Source organism: Saxophila tyrrhenica (genome assembly GCF_035928015.1).
Source record: "Saxophila tyrrhenica strain CCFEE 5935 chromosome Unknown scaffold_4, whole genome shotgun sequence".
Classification (NCBI taxonomy): Eukaryota; Fungi; Ascomycota; class Dothideomycetes; order Mycosphaerellales; family Extremaceae; genus Saxophila; species Saxophila tyrrhenica.
In genome coordinates, this window is record NW_027041736.1 from 1,469,080 (window position 1) to 1,487,125 (window position 18,046).

General features: G+C 55.2%; 9 protein-coding genes across 9 annotated transcripts; 6 read left to right on the forward strand and 3 right to left on the reverse strand.

Moving 5' to 3' along the window:
- Nucleotides 1–387: 387 nt before the first annotated feature.
- Nucleotides 388–3,961, reverse strand: RRP6 (exosome nuclease subunit; the record flags this gene model as incomplete). Its single annotated transcript, XM_064800513.1, has 5 exons — nucleotides 388–812; nucleotides 1,013–1,185; nucleotides 1,397–3,238; nucleotides 3,344–3,546; nucleotides 3,599–3,961. 5 exons carry the CDS (start codon nucleotides 3,959–3,961, stop codon nucleotides 388–390), a joined length of 3,006 nt encoding a protein of 1,001 aa, XP_064661852.1.
- Nucleotides 3,962–4,480: 519 nt separating this feature from the next.
- LTR77_003257 (uncharacterized protein) lies at nucleotides 4,481–5,496 on the reverse strand (the record flags this gene model as incomplete). The annotated part of the gene is made up of 2 exons (XM_064800514.1): nucleotides 4,481–5,061; nucleotides 5,112–5,496. 2 exons carry the CDS (start codon nucleotides 5,494–5,496, stop codon nucleotides 4,481–4,483), a joined length of 966 nt encoding a protein of 321 aa, XP_064661853.1.
- A 593-nt stretch (nucleotides 5,497–6,089) lies between these two features.
- LTR77_003258 (uncharacterized protein) lies at nucleotides 6,090–6,866 on the forward strand (the record flags this gene model as incomplete). Its single annotated transcript, XM_064800515.1, has 1 exon — nucleotides 6,090–6,866. The coding sequence occupies one exon, from the start codon at nucleotides 6,090–6,092 to the stop codon at nucleotides 6,864–6,866; it is 777 nt and encodes a 258-aa protein (XP_064661854.1).
- A 660-nt stretch (nucleotides 6,867–7,526) lies between these two features.
- FCR3 (bZIP transcription factor) lies at nucleotides 7,527–8,157 on the reverse strand (the record flags this gene model as incomplete). The annotated part of the gene is made up of 3 exons (XM_064800516.1): nucleotides 7,527–7,824; nucleotides 7,880–8,061; nucleotides 8,119–8,157. The coding sequence occupies 3 exons, from the start codon at nucleotides 8,155–8,157 to the stop codon at nucleotides 7,527–7,529; spliced, it is 519 nt and encodes a 172-aa protein (XP_064661855.1).
- Nucleotides 8,158–9,545: 1,388 nt separating this feature from the next.
- LTR77_003260 (uncharacterized protein) lies at nucleotides 9,546–11,676 on the forward strand (the record flags this gene model as incomplete). The annotated part of the gene is made up of 4 exons (XM_064800517.1): nucleotides 9,546–9,829; nucleotides 9,900–9,987; nucleotides 10,061–10,413; nucleotides 10,467–11,676. The coding sequence occupies 4 exons, from the start codon at nucleotides 9,546–9,548 to the stop codon at nucleotides 11,674–11,676; spliced, it is 1,935 nt and encodes a 644-aa protein (XP_064661856.1).
- Nucleotides 11,677–11,982: 306 nt separating this feature from the next.
- Nucleotides 11,983–12,796, forward strand: LTR77_003261 (uncharacterized protein; the record flags this gene model as incomplete). The annotated part of the gene is made up of 2 exons (XM_064800518.1): nucleotides 11,983–12,674; nucleotides 12,724–12,796. The coding sequence occupies 2 exons, from the start codon at nucleotides 11,983–11,985 to the stop codon at nucleotides 12,794–12,796; spliced, it is 765 nt and encodes a 254-aa protein (XP_064661857.1).
- Nucleotides 12,797–13,194: 398 nt separating this feature from the next.
- LTR77_003262 (uncharacterized protein) lies at nucleotides 13,195–14,075 on the forward strand (the record flags this gene model as incomplete). The annotated part of the gene is made up of 3 exons (XM_064800519.1): nucleotides 13,195–13,507; nucleotides 13,564–13,620; nucleotides 13,675–14,075. 3 exons carry the CDS (start codon nucleotides 13,195–13,197, stop codon nucleotides 14,073–14,075), a joined length of 771 nt encoding a protein of 256 aa, XP_064661858.1.
- Nucleotides 14,076–14,417: 342 nt separating this feature from the next.
- LTR77_003263 (uncharacterized protein) lies at nucleotides 14,418–15,144 on the forward strand (the record flags this gene model as incomplete). The annotated part of the gene is made up of 2 exons (XM_064800520.1): nucleotides 14,418–14,603; nucleotides 14,659–15,144. The coding sequence occupies 2 exons, from the start codon at nucleotides 14,418–14,420 to the stop codon at nucleotides 15,142–15,144; spliced, it is 672 nt and encodes a 223-aa protein (XP_064661859.1).
- A 1,797-nt stretch (nucleotides 15,145–16,941) lies between these two features.
- Nucleotides 16,942–17,659, forward strand: LTR77_003264 (uncharacterized protein; the record flags this gene model as incomplete). Its single annotated transcript, XM_064800521.1, has 2 exons — nucleotides 16,942–17,199; nucleotides 17,252–17,659. The coding sequence occupies 2 exons, from the start codon at nucleotides 16,942–16,944 to the stop codon at nucleotides 17,657–17,659; spliced, it is 666 nt and encodes a 221-aa protein (XP_064661860.1).
- Between the last annotated feature and the right edge of the window lie 387 nt (nucleotides 17,660–18,046).

Genomic DNA, 18,046 nt, shown 5'->3' on the forward strand with positions numbered 1-18,046 from the left:
TCAAGTCTGGCCCTACGGGTAGAAATCGTCTGGTAGTAGCTCGATAGCTCCTTCTTACAAGCCGAACAACAGCACCAGTTTGCATTGATGAACCTGTCATACATATCATACTTCTTTCGCTGATGCGTGGTAAGATCGCTCGGGCTGGTTGGTATCTGCAACCGTACCTACGGGATCGCCAGAGCCACAGCCGGACTCGAGAAAGCAGCAACAAAACAGAAGTTCAACGCCAGTTTCCATGTCGGGCTCACAGATAGAATGTGGCAGGGTTGGACGCAGCCTCGTGCGCTGGCTATTGCATTACCATGGGCCTGCGACCAACTTTGATCATCCTTCGCTGGGTTCAGTACCAATACGCAAACTCTCCGCTTTAGCTCGGTGAGGTGGCTAACTCAGCTGGTCCTCTGGGTGGTTCTGGCAATGTTGGAGAACCGTCATATACTGATGAATCGATGTCAGGGTGGAAGGATCACGGCTGAGCCGCCCTCCATTCTCGTTCAGCAACCCCACAGTCCGGACGGCATTGTTGTTGGGCAAATCGATTTGGTCGGCCAGCCCAGGCGGAAAGAGGTTCTTGTCGGATACCGGGACGCGGTCGAATTTCCACCGGAACTTGCGCATTCCGCTGACCATCACATCTGACCTCTCCAGTCCTTGGAAAAGCCGGGGGAGACAGTTGGTGTTGATGTGAAAGTCGCACGCCTGGTAGTAAGCTGTCTTTGCTGTCTCCATGGCTTGGACGATGCGTTGCCGTTCGGCAGCATCCTTGTAGATGCGGTAGTTCAAAGTGTTCTGGTGGCCGATGACCTTGTCTTGACAGTGTGAGAGAGTAAGCCGACAGCAGGAGGGGCAGCAACACCAGTTGAACTTGATGTGGGTCGAAGTGTAGTCCAAACGTTCCCGCTTCTCGTCGCTCAATCCGCGAGGACTTTGAAGTCTCGTTCGGTCGGTTTTAGAGCACTGATTACCAATTTGCTTGTTCCGGTATCTTCGGAACACTGCTGCCACCCACGCCATTTGTCGCCGCACTTCCACTCGATACCAATGTATCTGCACATTTTGAGCTTGTTCTGGCGGTACGGAGAGAATTCGAAGAGTTCCTGCCGCTCGCCAGTGGTTCGAAGAGTCCGTGGGAGGACGAAGCGCTCACAGAAGATCAAAAGTCTGGTGTGGTCGTAGGAGGATCTTTGGTGCTAAAATGGGATGTGTGATGAGGCAGATGAAGGTCAATGGATTGCGGTTCGAGGATTGACAGCGGGTTCTCGCCCAATATATAGCCTCGAGCCCCTTGTTTGCTGCTCCGCATCATCCCCAGCGTGAATATCGTTCTGGCGTCCAAGCTTGCAATAAGCAATACCAGCATGCCTCATTCCATATCTCCTCACAGCAAACTCACTTGTAGGTCATACTCCTTCCTGCCCTCTCCCTTTGCGCCCTTGGCAAACCCTTCGGCGTATCAAGTGCTTTCGCATAAGGATTCACCTCCTTCTTCTTCCGCTCCCGCATCTGCGTCTTGCTCTCGCGCGGCGGGTTCAAGATACTCGGCGCGGCGGCATAATCGAATGGCGCCTCATCATCGCCGTTAGCGAGCTCATTGCCGGCTGCATCGCTGCTCTCAGCCGCCTTCCTGGCTTTCTTCTCCGCTCTCTTGGCTTCCTTCTTCGCCTTCTTGCACTCGGTTTTCTCTCGTGCTTGCTCTGTTGCGTCGTCGATCGCGATTTCGTCGGTCTGTGCTGCCATACCGTCGTGCTGTGGTGGCGCGGAGTCACCGGCTGGTCGCTTCCGCTTCTTGCCCAGATTCTTGAGCACGAAGACGTCGTCATCATCCGTGGTTTGGGTGGGTGTAGGCTCGGCTCGCGGTGTGGCAGGTTTCGATCGCACTGGCATGAACTCAGCTGTGTTCGGACCCTCTGCGAACACCTCAGCAGTCAGAGCTGGAAGAGGGATGCTCAGCTCAAGCGGTCGTGCAGTGCTGCTCATGCCTCGCTTTTGGTTGAGATCGTGTGCGCTGCTCTCAAATGCGCCACCCCAGAAAGCTGATGTCTGAGTGCGTAACGGCAACGTCGAGGCTGTTTCGGCCCCATTGGTCGGTAGGCTGGACGAAGCCTTTGAAATATAAGGCGCAACAGAGTCACCGGATGCGTTCTGCTTGGCCGCCAAAATTGGACCATTGCGAGGCTCCACCTTGTTCATCACTTTCAGCATCTCCGGCCCGATCTTCCCAGCTTCTTTCGCCTTCGAAACAACTGCCACCAGGTCGTCTGCTCTGAACCTCACTGTTTGAGTAGTCGGCTGCGCGATGCCAAGTAGGGCAGCTCTGTTGGTCGGCATTTCTCTAGCAATGCTGAAGACCTGGTGGTTCGGCATGATATAATGCACGGAATCATCCTGCTCCCGCGCGATGTCGTCACGCCATTTGTGCACGGCGCGAAAGATGGAGAACTGTTCCTTGGTGAAAAGTGCAGGTGTCCGCGAAAGCATCTTGTACCAGCCTGCCGGTCCCTGGCCGAGTTCTTGGTCGTATTCAGGATGTTCATACCGCTGAAGCGCTGTCTCGGAACTCTTCTGAAGAACATCCCACAGCTTGTCGCCCTCATGGTTGGGTGTTGAAAAGTCTGAACGCTGAATGAGTTCGTTCCGCATACAGTCGTAGATGTAGAGCAGGTAGTGGGTGTCGCTGCGAGCATAGTCGAAGAGTTCTTGAGGCAAAGGCCGCACACGCCAGTCTGCCATCTGGTACTGTTTCTGAGCGTCGACGTTGGCGAACTTCTTGAGCAAGAAGGCAAGACTTCCGCCGGCGTACCCGAGCGCGCGGGATGCGAAGTGAGTATCGAAGAGCCCAACAATGTACAAGCCGAGATCTCGCTGCAGCCATACGATGTCCATGTACGCTCCGTGCAGAACCTTGACAATGCTGGGATCGGCAAACACCTCATTCAGTGCTTGCAGCTTCCGGCGCCATGGCTTGAGTGTGTCCACTATCCAGTCCTTGTCCCGCGTGCTGATCTGCATCAGGCTGACCAAGCCGATGTATGATCTCTGATCATGATGTTCCAGGTCAATGGCGATTTCGTTTGCCTGCTTCAGCTCTTCGATCATGTCTTCCAGAAGCTCCTCCGAGTCGACGAAAGTTGCAGTGGTTGCATCGAATGGATGGTACGGTACGGGGTCGGCGGTGGTGTAAACCGACGGCGGGTATCGGTACTGTTCGATTTCGAGCTGGTAGGGGTGCGGATATCTGCTTTTACAGTTAGAACCCAGCAAACGTCTGCGCTTGATACGTAGCGAAAGGTGTTCGTGGTCAAAGCCAAGGCAAGAAAATATGGAAAGGTAAGCGGCATACTGTGACTGAGAATCCTCGTTCAGTGCGACAGGCTCAGTCGCGAGTGGAACCGACGCATGTGGTTTGGACAAAAGCAAAGGCTTGAACGGCCGCTCCTCATGGTTGGTCGTCTTATTGTCGAATAGCAATTGCGGTTTCTCGATATCCTGTGCCTGTAGTTGCGCGGCAATTTTGGAGAGCTTTGGTGTTCTCGTCCCGTTGGCCTTGCACAGGTCAGTTTTACCCGCCGCAACATGAGAAATCTCATGAACCTACCTTCGCATCTCTCGCCGGGCTCAACCTCTTCACCGCGCCCGTGAACTCGTCCAGAGCGGTGTCAGCTCTCTCGAGCAGACTGTCGACCACATCAACCACCGCTCGCCAGTTGTTCTCGATGCCCTCGACGTCTTTCAGCGAAGGTGGTGGACGTACTGTGTCCGAAGTCGCAGTCGCAGCGCCCAGAAGACCCGTCGCAAGGCCCAGAAGACGCGCATTCTGCCGGTCCAGTTCCGTGGCTAGTGAAGAGTCCAGAGAGCGGTGGAATGGTAGGTCCTCGTTCGCGAGAGATGAAGCGCTTCTCGTTGTCGCTACGAGGGCAGCCGAGACGGAGGACTGGAGTGATGAGAATTCGTTCTCCATTGTGTTCACCGGTCACGGCGCATCCAGTGTGGGCTTGTTGGAGTATTGAGCATGCTCGAAGCATGTGTTTGTGTAGAGAGAGAAGAGGTGATGTCAAGATCTATTTGGACTTTTTTGACGCTAGCGGCTGAACTTTGAATCTGCTAAAGATGTGTATCTGACCACACCTCCAACCCTGACTTGACCACCTCTTTCCAACAGCGTCATGTATATCATAGCTAATCTCTCCTCTCCGACCGCATCATGCAAATTCTCCCTTACACAAGTCTGTAACAGTGCCACCATGCCGTGGGTGTCAGACCGGTGGAAGCATTCAGCACTGCGCAGGCCCCTTTCAGCGTGGTACAACCAGGTTAGAGCATGGGTTCAGTCCTGCCATGCTACTGCGGTGACTGGACCCATGGCCCCGAGTGCTTTCCTGGTCACCCTTCTGCTGGCGACCCTCCCACGGTCACCAGTTCTGCCTCGTCCGCCACCGAGCGCGGCCCATATGGACGTTTCATTAGCGCGTGCGCTTCGTCACATACCCATTGCTTTGACGGCACTGCTCCCACCCAACCTGCTCTGGCTGTTGTTGCTCTGAAGAAACACCATAAGTACAGCCGCGTATGCTGCCGTAGCGGCCAGTATCTCGAACGGCCTTTGCCCGGCTGCAGCCCAGACCACGCCGGTGAAGGCCGCAACGAAGCTGGTGATAACGGCCAACCTATGCACGTCGTTAACCACGAAGTTGAGCCACCACATCGGAGCGAAGAGAAGAAGCAGGCCAAGGACCAAGACCAACATGTTAGTAAAAAGGTCAAGCCCCTTCTCGCTGGTGTATATGATCTGGTCTGAACCTATGCGATCATCCCTCGGCCTGAGCTGGAATTGGAACCGAAGCCATCGCCATTGACCCAGGGCCAGCCGCAGCGGGGGCTGCTGCTTGGATATGATGGGAAAAAGGTCTCCTTCTAGGAACTGGTCTCCTCGCCTGAAATGCTGTTCTTCCGGATCGATGGCATTGGGGTAAGTTTTGAACCAATTTTCCAGGTTGCGTATGTGGTGTCTTCGAGCGGTCGGCCTCGCTTTGACTTCAGCGAAACTGTTGACAGAGTCGTCTGCATTGACGGTCAGTCATCTTCTATCTCATGCATCTCGAGATTCCTACAGTATGCTTTGAGCAAAGGTATCAGCTGTCGGAGGATCTCAGCGCGTTCTTGCAGCGGATCTTGCTCGATCCTATCGGAAGAGAGTCTTCCAACTTGGTCGTCTGGGTCTGTTTTCCGTGCAAGATCATCCCAATCGTCCAAATCTTTCTCGAGTCTCGCAATTTCATTTTGCTGGTACAACAAGCATCGAGCACTCAGTCTTGAGAATCTTCTTAAGACGAAGAAGTCGTTGGAGGAGGCCATCCACCGTACGAACGCAGGGTATCCCAGATGGTGCCAGGAGTCACCAGCTTTGATCTCGTCTTCAGTCGGCGCGCTGGGCTGGGGCGCGCGTGCACGGGCACTCTGCGGCGTATAGAGCATCGAAGACATCGATCCCGTCATGGTTAGTCGAAGCAATCTGATGTCGACTTATCGCCATCAATTGATGTGTGTAGGTCACATTATATTGCCAGATATCAGACATCCCGATAACACTGCCGCAGAGAAAGCTGCGCACGTTTAGTGCCCCCAGTGCCTTTCACGGCCTCAAGAATGTGGATGGTGTCGAGTGACCCGCCCCGCACCAGCCAGCTCACCGGTCGTCGTCTAGATGGATGGTACAACTGGTACATCTGCAGCCTCGTGCGCAAGGCACCCAATGAGAGCCAAGGATTAGAGTGAAATCGCTCTCGAGCGCTTGCACCCTTGTTGCTGCAGCGGAACAAATCATCGTTACTGCCCGAGTTCTGATGCTCGAGCAGGGCGGCCTCCCTCCAACTACAATATGAGGCAACGAAACGTCCTTCAGTCCTCTTTGTCCTTTCCGCCAACTACACTGCTGCGCAACACTGTGGCTACCGCCTTAGCTCACGTACTTTCAAGCCTGCGTCAAGATCTCAGCTGGACAAGGTTGATTCCGTTCCACTTGACACCAGCACAGCCACGATCCAGCAACCACGGTACCCCAAAGTACCAATCGGATGGACTCTGATGGAATGGACGACAGCGGGCCGTCAAAGCGTATGCGCAAGGCCAACCTAGCTACCCAGGCTATGAACGCATTCCGAGGAGGCAGAGACGAAGGCGTTAGTCGAACTGGTGGAACAACGAACGCAAATCCTCCAAGGTTCTGGCGCACGAACCCGTCTTCCTCTCCAGACCCTGGATCTGAGGGCAGGCCCAGACGCATTTGCGGATGCGTCTACTGTGAGTTCTGCGACAGCAGACAAGGTGATGCATCAGGGCAGCGTGTGTGCCACATTCATGAAGATGGCGTGATGCGACGTACCCAGTACGGTATCAATGGTCACCACTGCTCGGAAGGCGTTGCAATTCAAAATAGCTCTATAGTCCAGCCTCAAAGCCCATATTCGCAAGGCACATACAACCCGAACCTGCAATACTCGCCACCACATCAACACCACTACCCTCAGCAGCCGCCATCACCGCCACCCGCTCAGTATGGTCAATCATCCTATGGAGCAGATGGATACGACCCAAGGTCGCGTACAGCCTCCTCGTTGACATATCCACCACCTCAGCTGCTGTACTACGGGCAGTCACCGTATCAGCAACCACAGCCTCAGCCAGATCAGGGCGGATATAGCTCAGGTTACGAGCAACAGCAGCAGCAGGGCTACCAAGGCTATCAGAACCAGCCTCCAGGCTACGGACAGGGCTACAGCCCTCCGCCCGCTCTAATGCCACGAGCGGCGACCTGGCCCAACGAGATCGTGTACTGTCGGTATTGCGGAGAAGCACTTTCGAGGTGAGAATACCTCGTATCAAGGGTTGTTGCTCCAGCTAATATAGTTTGTAGCGATGGACGATGCAACTCCCGACCGTGCACCTCGCATTACTACCACGAACGATCGCCGTGAACAAATATGCGCCATTTGATGGTCTAATCTCCTCTCCTGCTCGACATCCGTATTGTGTGCCCTTCCAGGCAGCTCAGCTTCCCGACACACGATTCGCAGTACCAGCAACTTCATCGCTCTAGCCGACAAAGCAACTCTTCATTCACAAACATCGCAGCGCTGGAGTATCCCTGTCGAGCGTGGTGAGATGCTGCAGGCCCTCTCTTGCATTTTCGGACGTCCAGCACTGCTGCGAGTGTAGCATCTGCCGGGCGGGGCCGTCGATCATGGGTGAGGACGGCTTGAGTTGCTACCTGGCTGCGTTGTGTGCTACCGCTTGAGCGTCGATGTCACTGCCATGGCCATGTGTTTGCGCTCTTCGACAAGGCGCTCCACGAGTCGCTCATTCGTGCGCCATGAGCAGTATTGATAACGGCCGGACCAGTCGGTGACGTTGTCAGACAGGGAGGCTTATCGAATGTCTAAGCCTGATGAGTGCAGCGTGACGGTACACCAACCTAGTCTGTCCGTATCTCCGGCTTTGTCCAGACGTCCCCCCGACCAGACGCTAGATCAGCGCAACCCTTCTTGGTACAAGCCGCCATACACAGTCAAGACATCTTTCAACATGATACCCTTCCGAGGTTGTCCCTGCTTTGCGGCACTGTCAGGCTTCCCCGAAAGGCCGTCGATCTGCTGGCCAGACGACATTTTGTTCCGGAAGACGTCGTTCTCTGTCCTGATCCGACACACCTCAAGCTTGAGTTTACGGTTATCCTCCTGCAGCACCGAAAGCTTCCCTTGAAGCCGCTTTATGTCCTCTTCCAGGTCGGTGATGCGTTGGACTTTGCGTTCCCGGTACAAGCGTTGGCTGCAAGACATGTTAGCACTCCGCTCGGACGAAGCTGCGAAGCTAAGGTACTTACGCCGTCCGGTTCTGCTCCTTCCTTTTATGCTGCCTCGCCAACTCCTTGCTGTCCTGACCCGAGGTAGGCGGAGTATATCCGGAGTCCCTCCTGTCCGGCGCCCTCTCGTCATCAAACATGCTATTCGGACTAGCAGACATCGCCTGGAACTCTCCACTCGACGGACCGAAGAGGTCACTCAGCTACGTTTCTCATCAGCGACGGACTCGAACGGTCTATAGGGTCGATCTGGACTGTACCTCATCGTGAGGACTGAATCTGCCGAAGGAACCGACCATCGCGGCGGCGTTGAGGAACTCCATTGCTCGGCCGATTATCGACGAAAACGGCGAAAACGGCGAAAGCGGCGAGAGCGGCGAAAGCGGCGAAGATCGGCTTGTATATAGATGCAGATTGGCGTTTGGAATCGAGATGGTGTTGACGGGCAGCCTACACTTGCCTATTCAAGCGTTCGGGGCCGGCTTGTCACCAATGGAAGGTTTAAGTTGTTTAGATGAAGAAGAAGGTGAAGCCTACCTCCGACGAACGGCGAGAACAAGGGGGCATATAACTCTGTACATCTGAGCAAAATCAGGCCCACGGTCGCCTCTGTTGAGCTTGGCAAATACTTGGACCAGACCTAGTGACAGCTTCGTTCAGAATGTCGGGCCCGAATGGAGAGGGATGGTGCATTCGAGCGCCGCCGTTCGAACAGCATGTGCAACTCCTCCCCATCAATTCAGCCATGAAACGGAGCCATGGCCGAAACAGGAAGTTAAGGGACCACCACTCCCCGGCGCACTTGCTACTACCAGCCTGTAATCAACCCAGCCAAGCATAGCAAAAACCACAAGACAGGAATACCAAGTTCAGGCATCCCATTGGCTTTGGTCTCGACTCATGCAACTGCGTCTCTTGCCCCACATGAAAGGTTGCCATGGTCCTGGTGTTTGCGAAGTAAGCGGTGCTTGGCTGCTTACCTTGCGTCGGGAGCTCGACTTAGTCAGGGCGCCTTCACCGCTGCTGGCGTACTTACAAAGGCGGGCGTCCCTTCCAGAGCCTATCTCGAGCTTCGGTGAGGGTGCTCACGTGCGTAGGACCGAACTGTAATAATGGATGGCGAGAGCATTACTTGGCTGTCGGCATGCCGATCGTGGGCGGCCTGACATGTGGTGAGCATGATGGCGGCTCGGTGCCAGTGTCCTACATCCTTAGGTAAGTACACCACATCCAATAGGCATCTGTGTCGTTCGGCGGATCCGGAGGGAGCGTTACGGCTGGATTTTTGTCGCTGTTGGAGCTTTTCGAGGTTCAACTGCGGCTGGTATACCCGGGTTGGTGTCGTTCGGCGCGCGACCTGGTGCGTACTCATCAACCACCGTCTTGGCTGGAGTCCTGACCGTTGATGACAGGTAACCGCCGCTCTTGGGAATGTGCGCACATCATGTAGGAGGAGGAGGCGGTGGTGGAGGTGGAGGAGTGCTTGGTGGCGGTGCGAACGGCTCGGATGAAATGGCGGCTAATAGAACTAGATAGCTTCCTTCGAATTCTGTTGCCTAGTCTACAGTTTGTAGTCGCGCGCCGCTTCGATACCCTAACAAATGGTATGGTATGGATATATCTCAGGTACCTGACTAAGTCTTAAACCATCTGAAACCTAGAGATCCACCTCACGATACCGCATGCCATGTCGCGGGGCGCATGCTTATTGCTCCTCGTATGGCTCTTGCTGGCGCAGGTCATCGGCTGTGTCACGCAAGCGAAGCGGGACCGTGCAGACGATGAGGGACTCGACAAGTACGTGAGCAGACCCGACATCATCTCACCCAAATGGCAGGTCCAGATCCACGACACTGAGAACATCGCTCCCGGGTATTGGTTCCTCTCGCCCTACGCACGGGTTGGGGAGAAGTCGCCTGGCGGAGCATGGATCGGGCCCCATATCTACGATGGCAATGGCAGTCTCATCTGGTAAACATTCACAACCAACACCCGACCATGTCTGGGACTTGTGCTAACCTTCTGGCCCTTGGCTTTGCAGGAGCGGCTCCTACATCTTCAACAACCGCAATGTCATGGACTTCACGCTGTCGGAGGTGAGAGGGCAACGTCGTCTCACAGCCATCTTCGTAGGTGTTACCTGCCCGGCGTTCACGAGTGTCTTGAGACTTGCTAACCCTCATACCCGTTTTGTTTGGGCAGCCCCCTGGAGAATATGGCCCGGTCATCGATCGCCACTACCAGGTGTTGGACAAGGTTGCAGTTGGCAAACAGCACAAGACGCTCAACATGCACGATTTCCACTTCGTCGAAGGGGGCAACACTCTCATGCTTCTTACCAGGAACACGAGCGATTTTTCTACAGCGGAACAGGCTAAGGTCATCGGGTACGATGCTCCCTGCCACATCGGCTCCCCGGGCTTCAAAGACATCGATACCACCACTTGGAGCACAAGGTTCGAATGGAACTCTCGTGACATAATACCGCTGGACGACAGTACCCAGGACCATTCGCCGCTCGAGGACCGATGTGCTGGAGATGCATGGGACTACATGTAAGCTTGCCTGGTTCCGTCAACATGCAATCACGTGCTGATAAAGCTTGTAGGCACGCAAACGCCGTAGACAAGTTCGACGACGGCCATTACCTCCTCTCCGCGCGGCACGCAGACACTCTCTACAAGCTCGACAAAGACGACGGACATGTCATATGGCGGCTCGGCGGACGCAAAAGCGATTTCAGCATGGGCGACGTCAATTTCACAAGACAGCACCACGCACGGCTACACAGCCAGAATAAGACGCACACCATTGTCACAATCATGGACAATGCCAAAGGCGAGGACGCGCAGGAACCCTCAAGCAAGTGGTCGAGAGCACTAATGATCGCCCTCCGCACCGACGTAACGCCAATGACAGCCGAGCTCATCCGTGCTATCGACCATCCACACAAAGAGTACTCCTGGCGGCGCGGAGCCCACCAAATCCTGGACAATGGCAATTCCTTCGTCTGCTGGTCTGAACAGGCGCTCCAAAGCGAGCATAGCCCAGACGGGAAGATCCTGTGGGAAGCACGGTTACAGGTCGACTGGCTCGGCACCTATCGCGCAACGAAGCACGAATTCATCGGGCTTCCGTTCGAACCGCCTGCCGTGCACTCGCAGGTCCTCTCGCACGACGACGAGCCGGGTAATTCTACCCATACTATCGTGCACGTGAGCTGGAATGGCGCGACGCAAGTCGCGACTTGGGCGCTTTATAGGACGGACGAGGCAGGCGGAGTAAAGATGCGTATCGCTTCTGCGCCGCGAAGCGGGTTCGAGACGCGGGTCGTGACGGAGGGCTACTCGGCTTTCATCATCGCCGAGGCTGTAGACAGCGATGGCGTAATGCTCGGGGAAAGCGCTGTGATATCCACGATTGGTGCGAGAAATATATCCGCGGCCGCTGCGAAGTCAGAGAAGCAGGGGGAGAACGCGCGGGGTTTTTCCCAGCATGTTAATGCGACATCCATTGCAGCGTTCCTCGCTGGCGCGATTGCGAGCGTCGTAGGGGTGTGGGTTGTTGTGCTTTGGCGAGGGCGGCGATCGTCGGGAGAACGATGGTTGGGGACATCGAGAGGCGTGCGGTACGCGCGTGTGGACGGTGGGAACGGCGAGGTGGAAGACGCAGGGTTTGATGAATGCAAGTTGGATGATTTAAGTGTTGATGGTGATGGGGGAAGAACGCCGAGGCGGGACAATCGTCAGTTCGCTTCTGGCGATCATGAAGGCGAGGATGATGCCACGGTGTCCAGTGCTACGGCACGAAGTTACTAAGTGTCCGTACATTGTAGATACATGAAGAGTCCCTTCACCACTGCAGCCTAACGCGCACCCACATTTCTAGCGCTGTGTCGATTTTGGTTTCGAAGAAGAGGAGAAAAATTTGTCTACAAACAGGCGCAAACCACATCCACCTATCGCGCGACAGAGCGTTCGTTCCTATCTCGATGACCCAGAAGAAAAGGGCGGACCGGACAAACCTTTTGCCGAAGAAACCCCAACTTCACTTCACTTCACCTCACGCGTCACTCTCGCTCTGCTCAACACGCTCATCTCTTCTGGTGATATACGCCGCCCGCCATGCCGAACGTACTGGTAGTCGGCGCATCGCGTGGTCTGGGATTTGAGGTCGCGAAGACGTACTCTCAGAAGGACTACCAGGTCTTCGCCACCACCCGCTCCCCGCCGCCATCCGTCGACGACAAGAACATCAACTGGGTTCAAGGCGTGGACATTGGCACCAAGGAGGGTGGCGAGACCATTGTGGCAGGTCTAAAGGGCCAACAGCTAGACATTGTCGTCGTCACGGCCGGCTACTTCCCAAAAGAATCGCTTGACGAGCCGGACTTCGACCAGGAGCTCCAAACTTACAAGACCTGTGCGATAGGACCAGTGTTCGTCGTTCACGCCCTCTACAAGGCAAAACTGCTGCAGTCAGGTACCAAGGTCATCCTGGTGTCTTCCGAGGCGGGCTCCATCGGGCTTCGGCACGAGAGCGAAGGGGGTGGATTGTACGCCCACCACGGATCCAAGGCAGCCTTGAACATGGCCGGAAAGCTGCTCAGCCTTGACCTGAAAGAGGCGGGTGTTGCTGTCGCGATGGTCCATCCCGGCTTCATGCGCACTGACATGACGAAGAACGTGGGCTTTGACAAGTTCTGGGATGCTGGTGGTGCGGTGACACCGGACGTTGCTGCAAAGTCGATGGTTGAGTGGGCGGACACTTTCGACATTAGCCATACCGGCGAGTACTGGGCTCCGAGGGGTCCGGGGTGAGAAGTTCCATGTTCCTGGATGGATTCCTTTACTGACTAGTTGCAGTGACATCGGTACCGCTGAGCAGATGCTTGGGCCCAAGGATAAGCTGCCCACACCTCTTCAGTTACCCTGGTAGCGGAGCGTGTCAAAGGGGGTTCTGCCGCTGCGTAACATTGTGCGACTGGCTTTGGCCTCAAGGCTACTGTTCAGTCAGATATGTCTGCGTTGGACGCTCACCGATGATTTTGCGTTGAGGATGGTATACACCAAACGGTAGTGCTACGTAAGTTGCCACAATCGTCACGCTCGTCGCACTTCCTTTGCCTCTGATCGTCAAGTCACTTCTATCCTCGGGTGAATCTCACGTTCACATCACGAAACTTTCGCGTGTTACATCATTGTCACATGTACTGTTTACGAAACCACCCCAGCAATTCACCAACTCATCATCACATCCAGCTACACAAAGTCGCATTCTGGCCTGTTCTGTATCAATGTGCGCCATCACCGCCAGCAATACCACGATCTACCAGGATGCCTCAGAACGGCACGCCAGCGGGGCTTGAACAAGTCTGGAAGCCTTCCTACACTTCGTCCGATCGCCGGCAGTGTCCAACAACGGCCATGGGCGGATGGAACGCAGAGACCGTGAATGACCCCGAGGCCTTGTACGCACCAGTCGTCCCCGATGGAGAGATCCCACGAGATCTCTCCGCGATCCGAGACAGCGAGTGGGATAAGCTGAGAGCAAAGCCAAACCACCGCATCATCGCACGTCCTGTCCTCAACCCTCGTTTTGTGGCACAGGAAGAACAGAAGAACGACGCTAGGCTTGAGGCGGCTCTAAGTAAGTGCACAACTCTTAGAGTGTGATCAATGGAACGGAGCTAATATGGACTGCAGTACAGCTTGCTCGCGACTTGGTCCTGCCCTCCGCTCGCCCTCATGTTCACACATTCGGTATGCCATCTATTCCGCATCCTGAGTACTGCGATGCTAATCCACTTGCCGCAGAACAAGACCGCAAAGCATTCCGAATAGGCTCCGAGCAGGCCAACATCAGCGCGCCTCGATTCTACCGCAAGGCCTATCGTCCTCAACAGAGACCCACCACCAAGCCCAACGAGACCTTCACGGTCTTCCCTGACGACATCAAACAACTGGTGCACGATATTGCCACGACTCCACGCAACTCCGCCGACCTGCCTAAGCGCGCTGCGCTTCAAGCGGAGAAGTTCTCAGACCACTTCGATGCTGGGACTGGGTATCTGTTGACTTCGTCCCCTCTTTATGGGCACTATGGCAACCAGGCTCTGTGTCCGACCGCACTGTGGGAGTATTTGGTCGGTCGTCAGGTGGGTGCTGGCGCGAATGTCGCAAAGAGCCCAGAGAAGAAGCAGGAAGAGAGTGAGTAATGGTGTCGCAGCTATCTTGTCGACTGGGACGTTTGGCGATAAGCGCTATGCTTCGCGGTTGATGTGATGAAGTAAGTGTGGTCTTTTTCAAACTACTCCGCTCCACTGGCCTTCCCAGCTCTCCGCGGTCTCAATATTCACCTTCACATGCTATCGGTCGACCTTCCACGAGGTTCCGCGACGTCATTGGGTTTGCTTCCTCTCCCTTATACTACCAGGTGAAATTTCCATGTACGACACGCACGTGCTTTCGCAGCCGTCCTTTATCAGGATTCTACCACCATAAATTCACCTACCGGACTGCACAAAACGTCACAACCACATCCTGATCACACCACCACCATGGCGTCGCGTCTCACACTCACTCCCTTTGCTGGGAAAGGCCGCAAGACTCCGCCCTTCCAGTTCGTCAACTTGCAAGAAATCGAAGGCTTCGACACCACCCTGCTCTACGGAAGTCTGAGAGAGCAGCCTCCTGTTCCACAGCCTCAAGACGTCGCGCAAGGCCCGCCGCAGGCTCAGCCTGAAGTAAGTGCTGCCATTCTTGAGATTTTGGGCGAGACCGGCGCTAAAAGCAATGTAGGCAGCACCACCAGCGCAAGGCGACAGCGAGATGGTAGATGCGGAAGACCAAATCAACTACGACGACTACCTGTTCAGGGAGGAGGTGAGAGCAGACGCCGCCTCTATGTTCACCACAGGGGACGACTACACCACCTCTTCCATCCCGCAGAACGGCAACAACACCGCAGCCACCGTGGCCACCTCCGAGACCAACCAAACCCGACCGAATCAAACCAACTCTACCTCTGCCGCCAAAAGCGCAGCCCCTGCGATTCCTCAAGACATCCAAGACCTCTGCGACGAGATCAAAGCACGCCCGCGCCGCCCGAACGGCCTGTTCAACCGCACGATGTTGGCCGTAGACTTCGACGAGCACTTCGACAGGCGTATGCACCATCTCAGGGCGAGGTCGTCGTTGCAGGACTTTGCTGGCGATGAGCGGCTGTTCAGCAAGGAGGAATGGGAAAACTTGATGGGGACGTCGCCTGATAAGCGTGGGGCGTGAGAACAGACATCACCGCTTGAGATCGGCAGAATGGTGAGTGGCATCTTTAAATTCTTGGTTGTGGGCACTACTGACGGCAAAGTGGACACTGTCTATGCATCTGGTCTCGTTGGCTGTCCATCCGAGTGAGGTCGCTAAGATCTCAAGAAGCAAGCGTTGGATCTTTGTGATACGGTTTGCTCCCAGAGACTGCAACGTTGGAGGCAAAGTAGGTAGTCAGCTGTCTCCTGAACAACCACCAGCGTTACTACATGTAGGTATCATACTGCACCGGTGAGCAATTCAGTGACTCCTCTTCCTGGCATTCATCCATCGTCTTAGCGTTTCATGTGATATGGAAGTTCACCTACGTTCAATCTCTTCTCCGTCCGTGCATCGCCTTGTGGCGCAGGCGCGAATTCAACTTTCAATAAAACTCAACAGCAACTTGGTATATTTCATGAAAGAAGATAGTTATAAACATACGTGGCATCGAATCTCTGTGGCAAATCTGCGAATACTAGCAAATCTCAGGACGCTCGACGAACTCCGTACTCCACTGCTTCAACCGTACGCTCAACAACTACCAAGAGGCACGTGCCTCATGTCTGAACGGCTTCCGTCTTCCTTCTTGCTAACGTCACTAACACAGCCGAAGCCCAGCATGAACAGACGGTTGATACCACGCCCTGGCATGAGGAGCCCTGGCATCCCCGAGGAGATCTCGAGACTCGCGAAGTCCATCAAAACATGCATCACACCCCAAGGCATCAGCATGATCGATCGTTCCGTCCTTCACAGACAGTTTCCCACCCACTTCGATGCCTGCGACCACGCCTTGCTGCCGACGTCCCCGCTGTATCAGTACATATACGACGAAAGGCTCTTCACTATCCCGGAGTGGCGGCACCTGTTCGAGCGGACGAGGATTGTACGGAAGAAGGATGCTGTCATCTCTCCGGCGAGTCACGTAAGGGATGAGCATGGCAGGTGCGATTGTGGTTTCCGATGGACTACAGGAGACGGCTATGGGACGTTAGGGGCCCACGCGGAAAGGGGTGGATGAGTGGACTCGCTGTGGTGGCAGCACCAACGGCGTCGAGGTGAGTTGGTCCCAAATCTCCGTCTCCTCGAACATACTGACGGTTCCTTGAAAGGGCATGAGCTATGTTCAACACACTTGCACGATGCACGGTTGATGAATGCTACCATCGCACTTCGCCCTCGATCTCATTGCGTCTGTCGCGCCCATCAGCCTTGTGAGCCTGTTGCATGATAGTACACGGCCAGCGAGCATCAGTACTACAGTAGGATGGAAGGGTCGGAATGGTCATGGTTGCAGACGAGCCGCAGCCGGTGCGTAGTGTTTGAAGGTACTCGAGAACCGTGTGGGTCAATTCGGGGTGCTAGCAGACATGATGGTCTTGGGTGCCAGCAGCTTCCCAATCCGGTAAGTGTACTACGATCACAGGCTGGTCGACAAGGCATCGTGGAATTCACTCTCGGACGGGTTCTCTGATGACGTCTACTCTTGCTTTACCCTTCACGCGCTCATCATATGGCTGCTCTCCGTTTGCAACGGGGGGTGTGCCGTGTGGCGTTTCGTCTTCTGCAGATTGGCAACGACATTCACTTTTTGGGCACGGACCACCACGCTGTTGATACGCAGCCACGCCGCCTCATACAAATGGAACCTCAATCACAAACTTTTCGCCCACCAGCACGAAATCACAACACGCAAACATCAAGACTCCTTCTACACACCCACACCAATACGCAACCACTCAATCATAACATCACACCCTACCACGCGCAACCATGCCAGGCCGTCTTTCCTGGAACATGGTCATGCCGACCGAGTCCCTCCTGCCGAACAGCCAACCTGCGCCGTTCAGGACCGTCAGCCTGGCTGAGATGGAGCGCTTCGACACAACGACCCTTTACGGCACCGGTCGGGCTGCGCTCGACCAGGCGGAGACCGAGGCAGACGAAGCAGTGGCTCGTGAAGCAGAGGAAGCAGCGGCGCGGGCAGCAGAGGAGGCAGCGCAGGAGATCGATGAAGTCCCAAGCTACAGCGTAAGTCCCTGCTCACCGCTTTCGTGATCGGATCACACTAACGCTTGCTTAGGACGACAGCTCGGAGGATTCCGAGGATGAGTTCACGCCTCACGACTCGGTCATTTCCAAGGACGAGGTCGAGATCGAGCAGGTTGTCACCCACGACGCTACCGACGAAGCTACCGATGACGGCATCGACGACAGGGAGAGCGATGATGGCAACGATCGCCCGGCCATCCCTCCCTGGCTGTACAAGCTCGCGCGTGAGATCAGGAAGTTCCCACGGCGCAAGGACAACACGTTCATCCGCTCCCACCTCCGGAAGAAGTGGCCAGACGACTTCAACGCGCGCGACCACAAGCTGTACAACCACGCGCCCCTGATGGAGTTCTTCGGCGACACGCGCCTCTTCACCCAGGAAGAGTGGGACAATCTCACGGACAAGGTCCCGAGCAGGCGCAGGGCTGGAGCGACATGAGCGACACGGGCGTCAAGGGGTAGGTCGCAGACTCGTAATGATCATGAACAAAGACATCGCTAACGCAAGAAGCCACAGCCAAGATCAACAAAGGCGCATAAGCATCAACAAGGACAATGACAGGTTACGCGAAAGTCAGCTGCTCAGTCACAGTAGGGGATGTCAGGATGAAATGAAATGAAGACAGTAGGATATGGGCAGTGACCTGCAGCGAGGACCGAAGACAGGTTGAGGTTGAGTCCCTTCGTGACCATGTCATGGCTGCTGCACGCTGAAGGAAGTAGATGGTCATCGCCAGCAGCGACAGCTATCCATAGGCATGGACATAGAGGAGGTTTGAATGCAGCAGTGGCGGACCATTGTCTTTAGCTACTATGACTGCTTTCC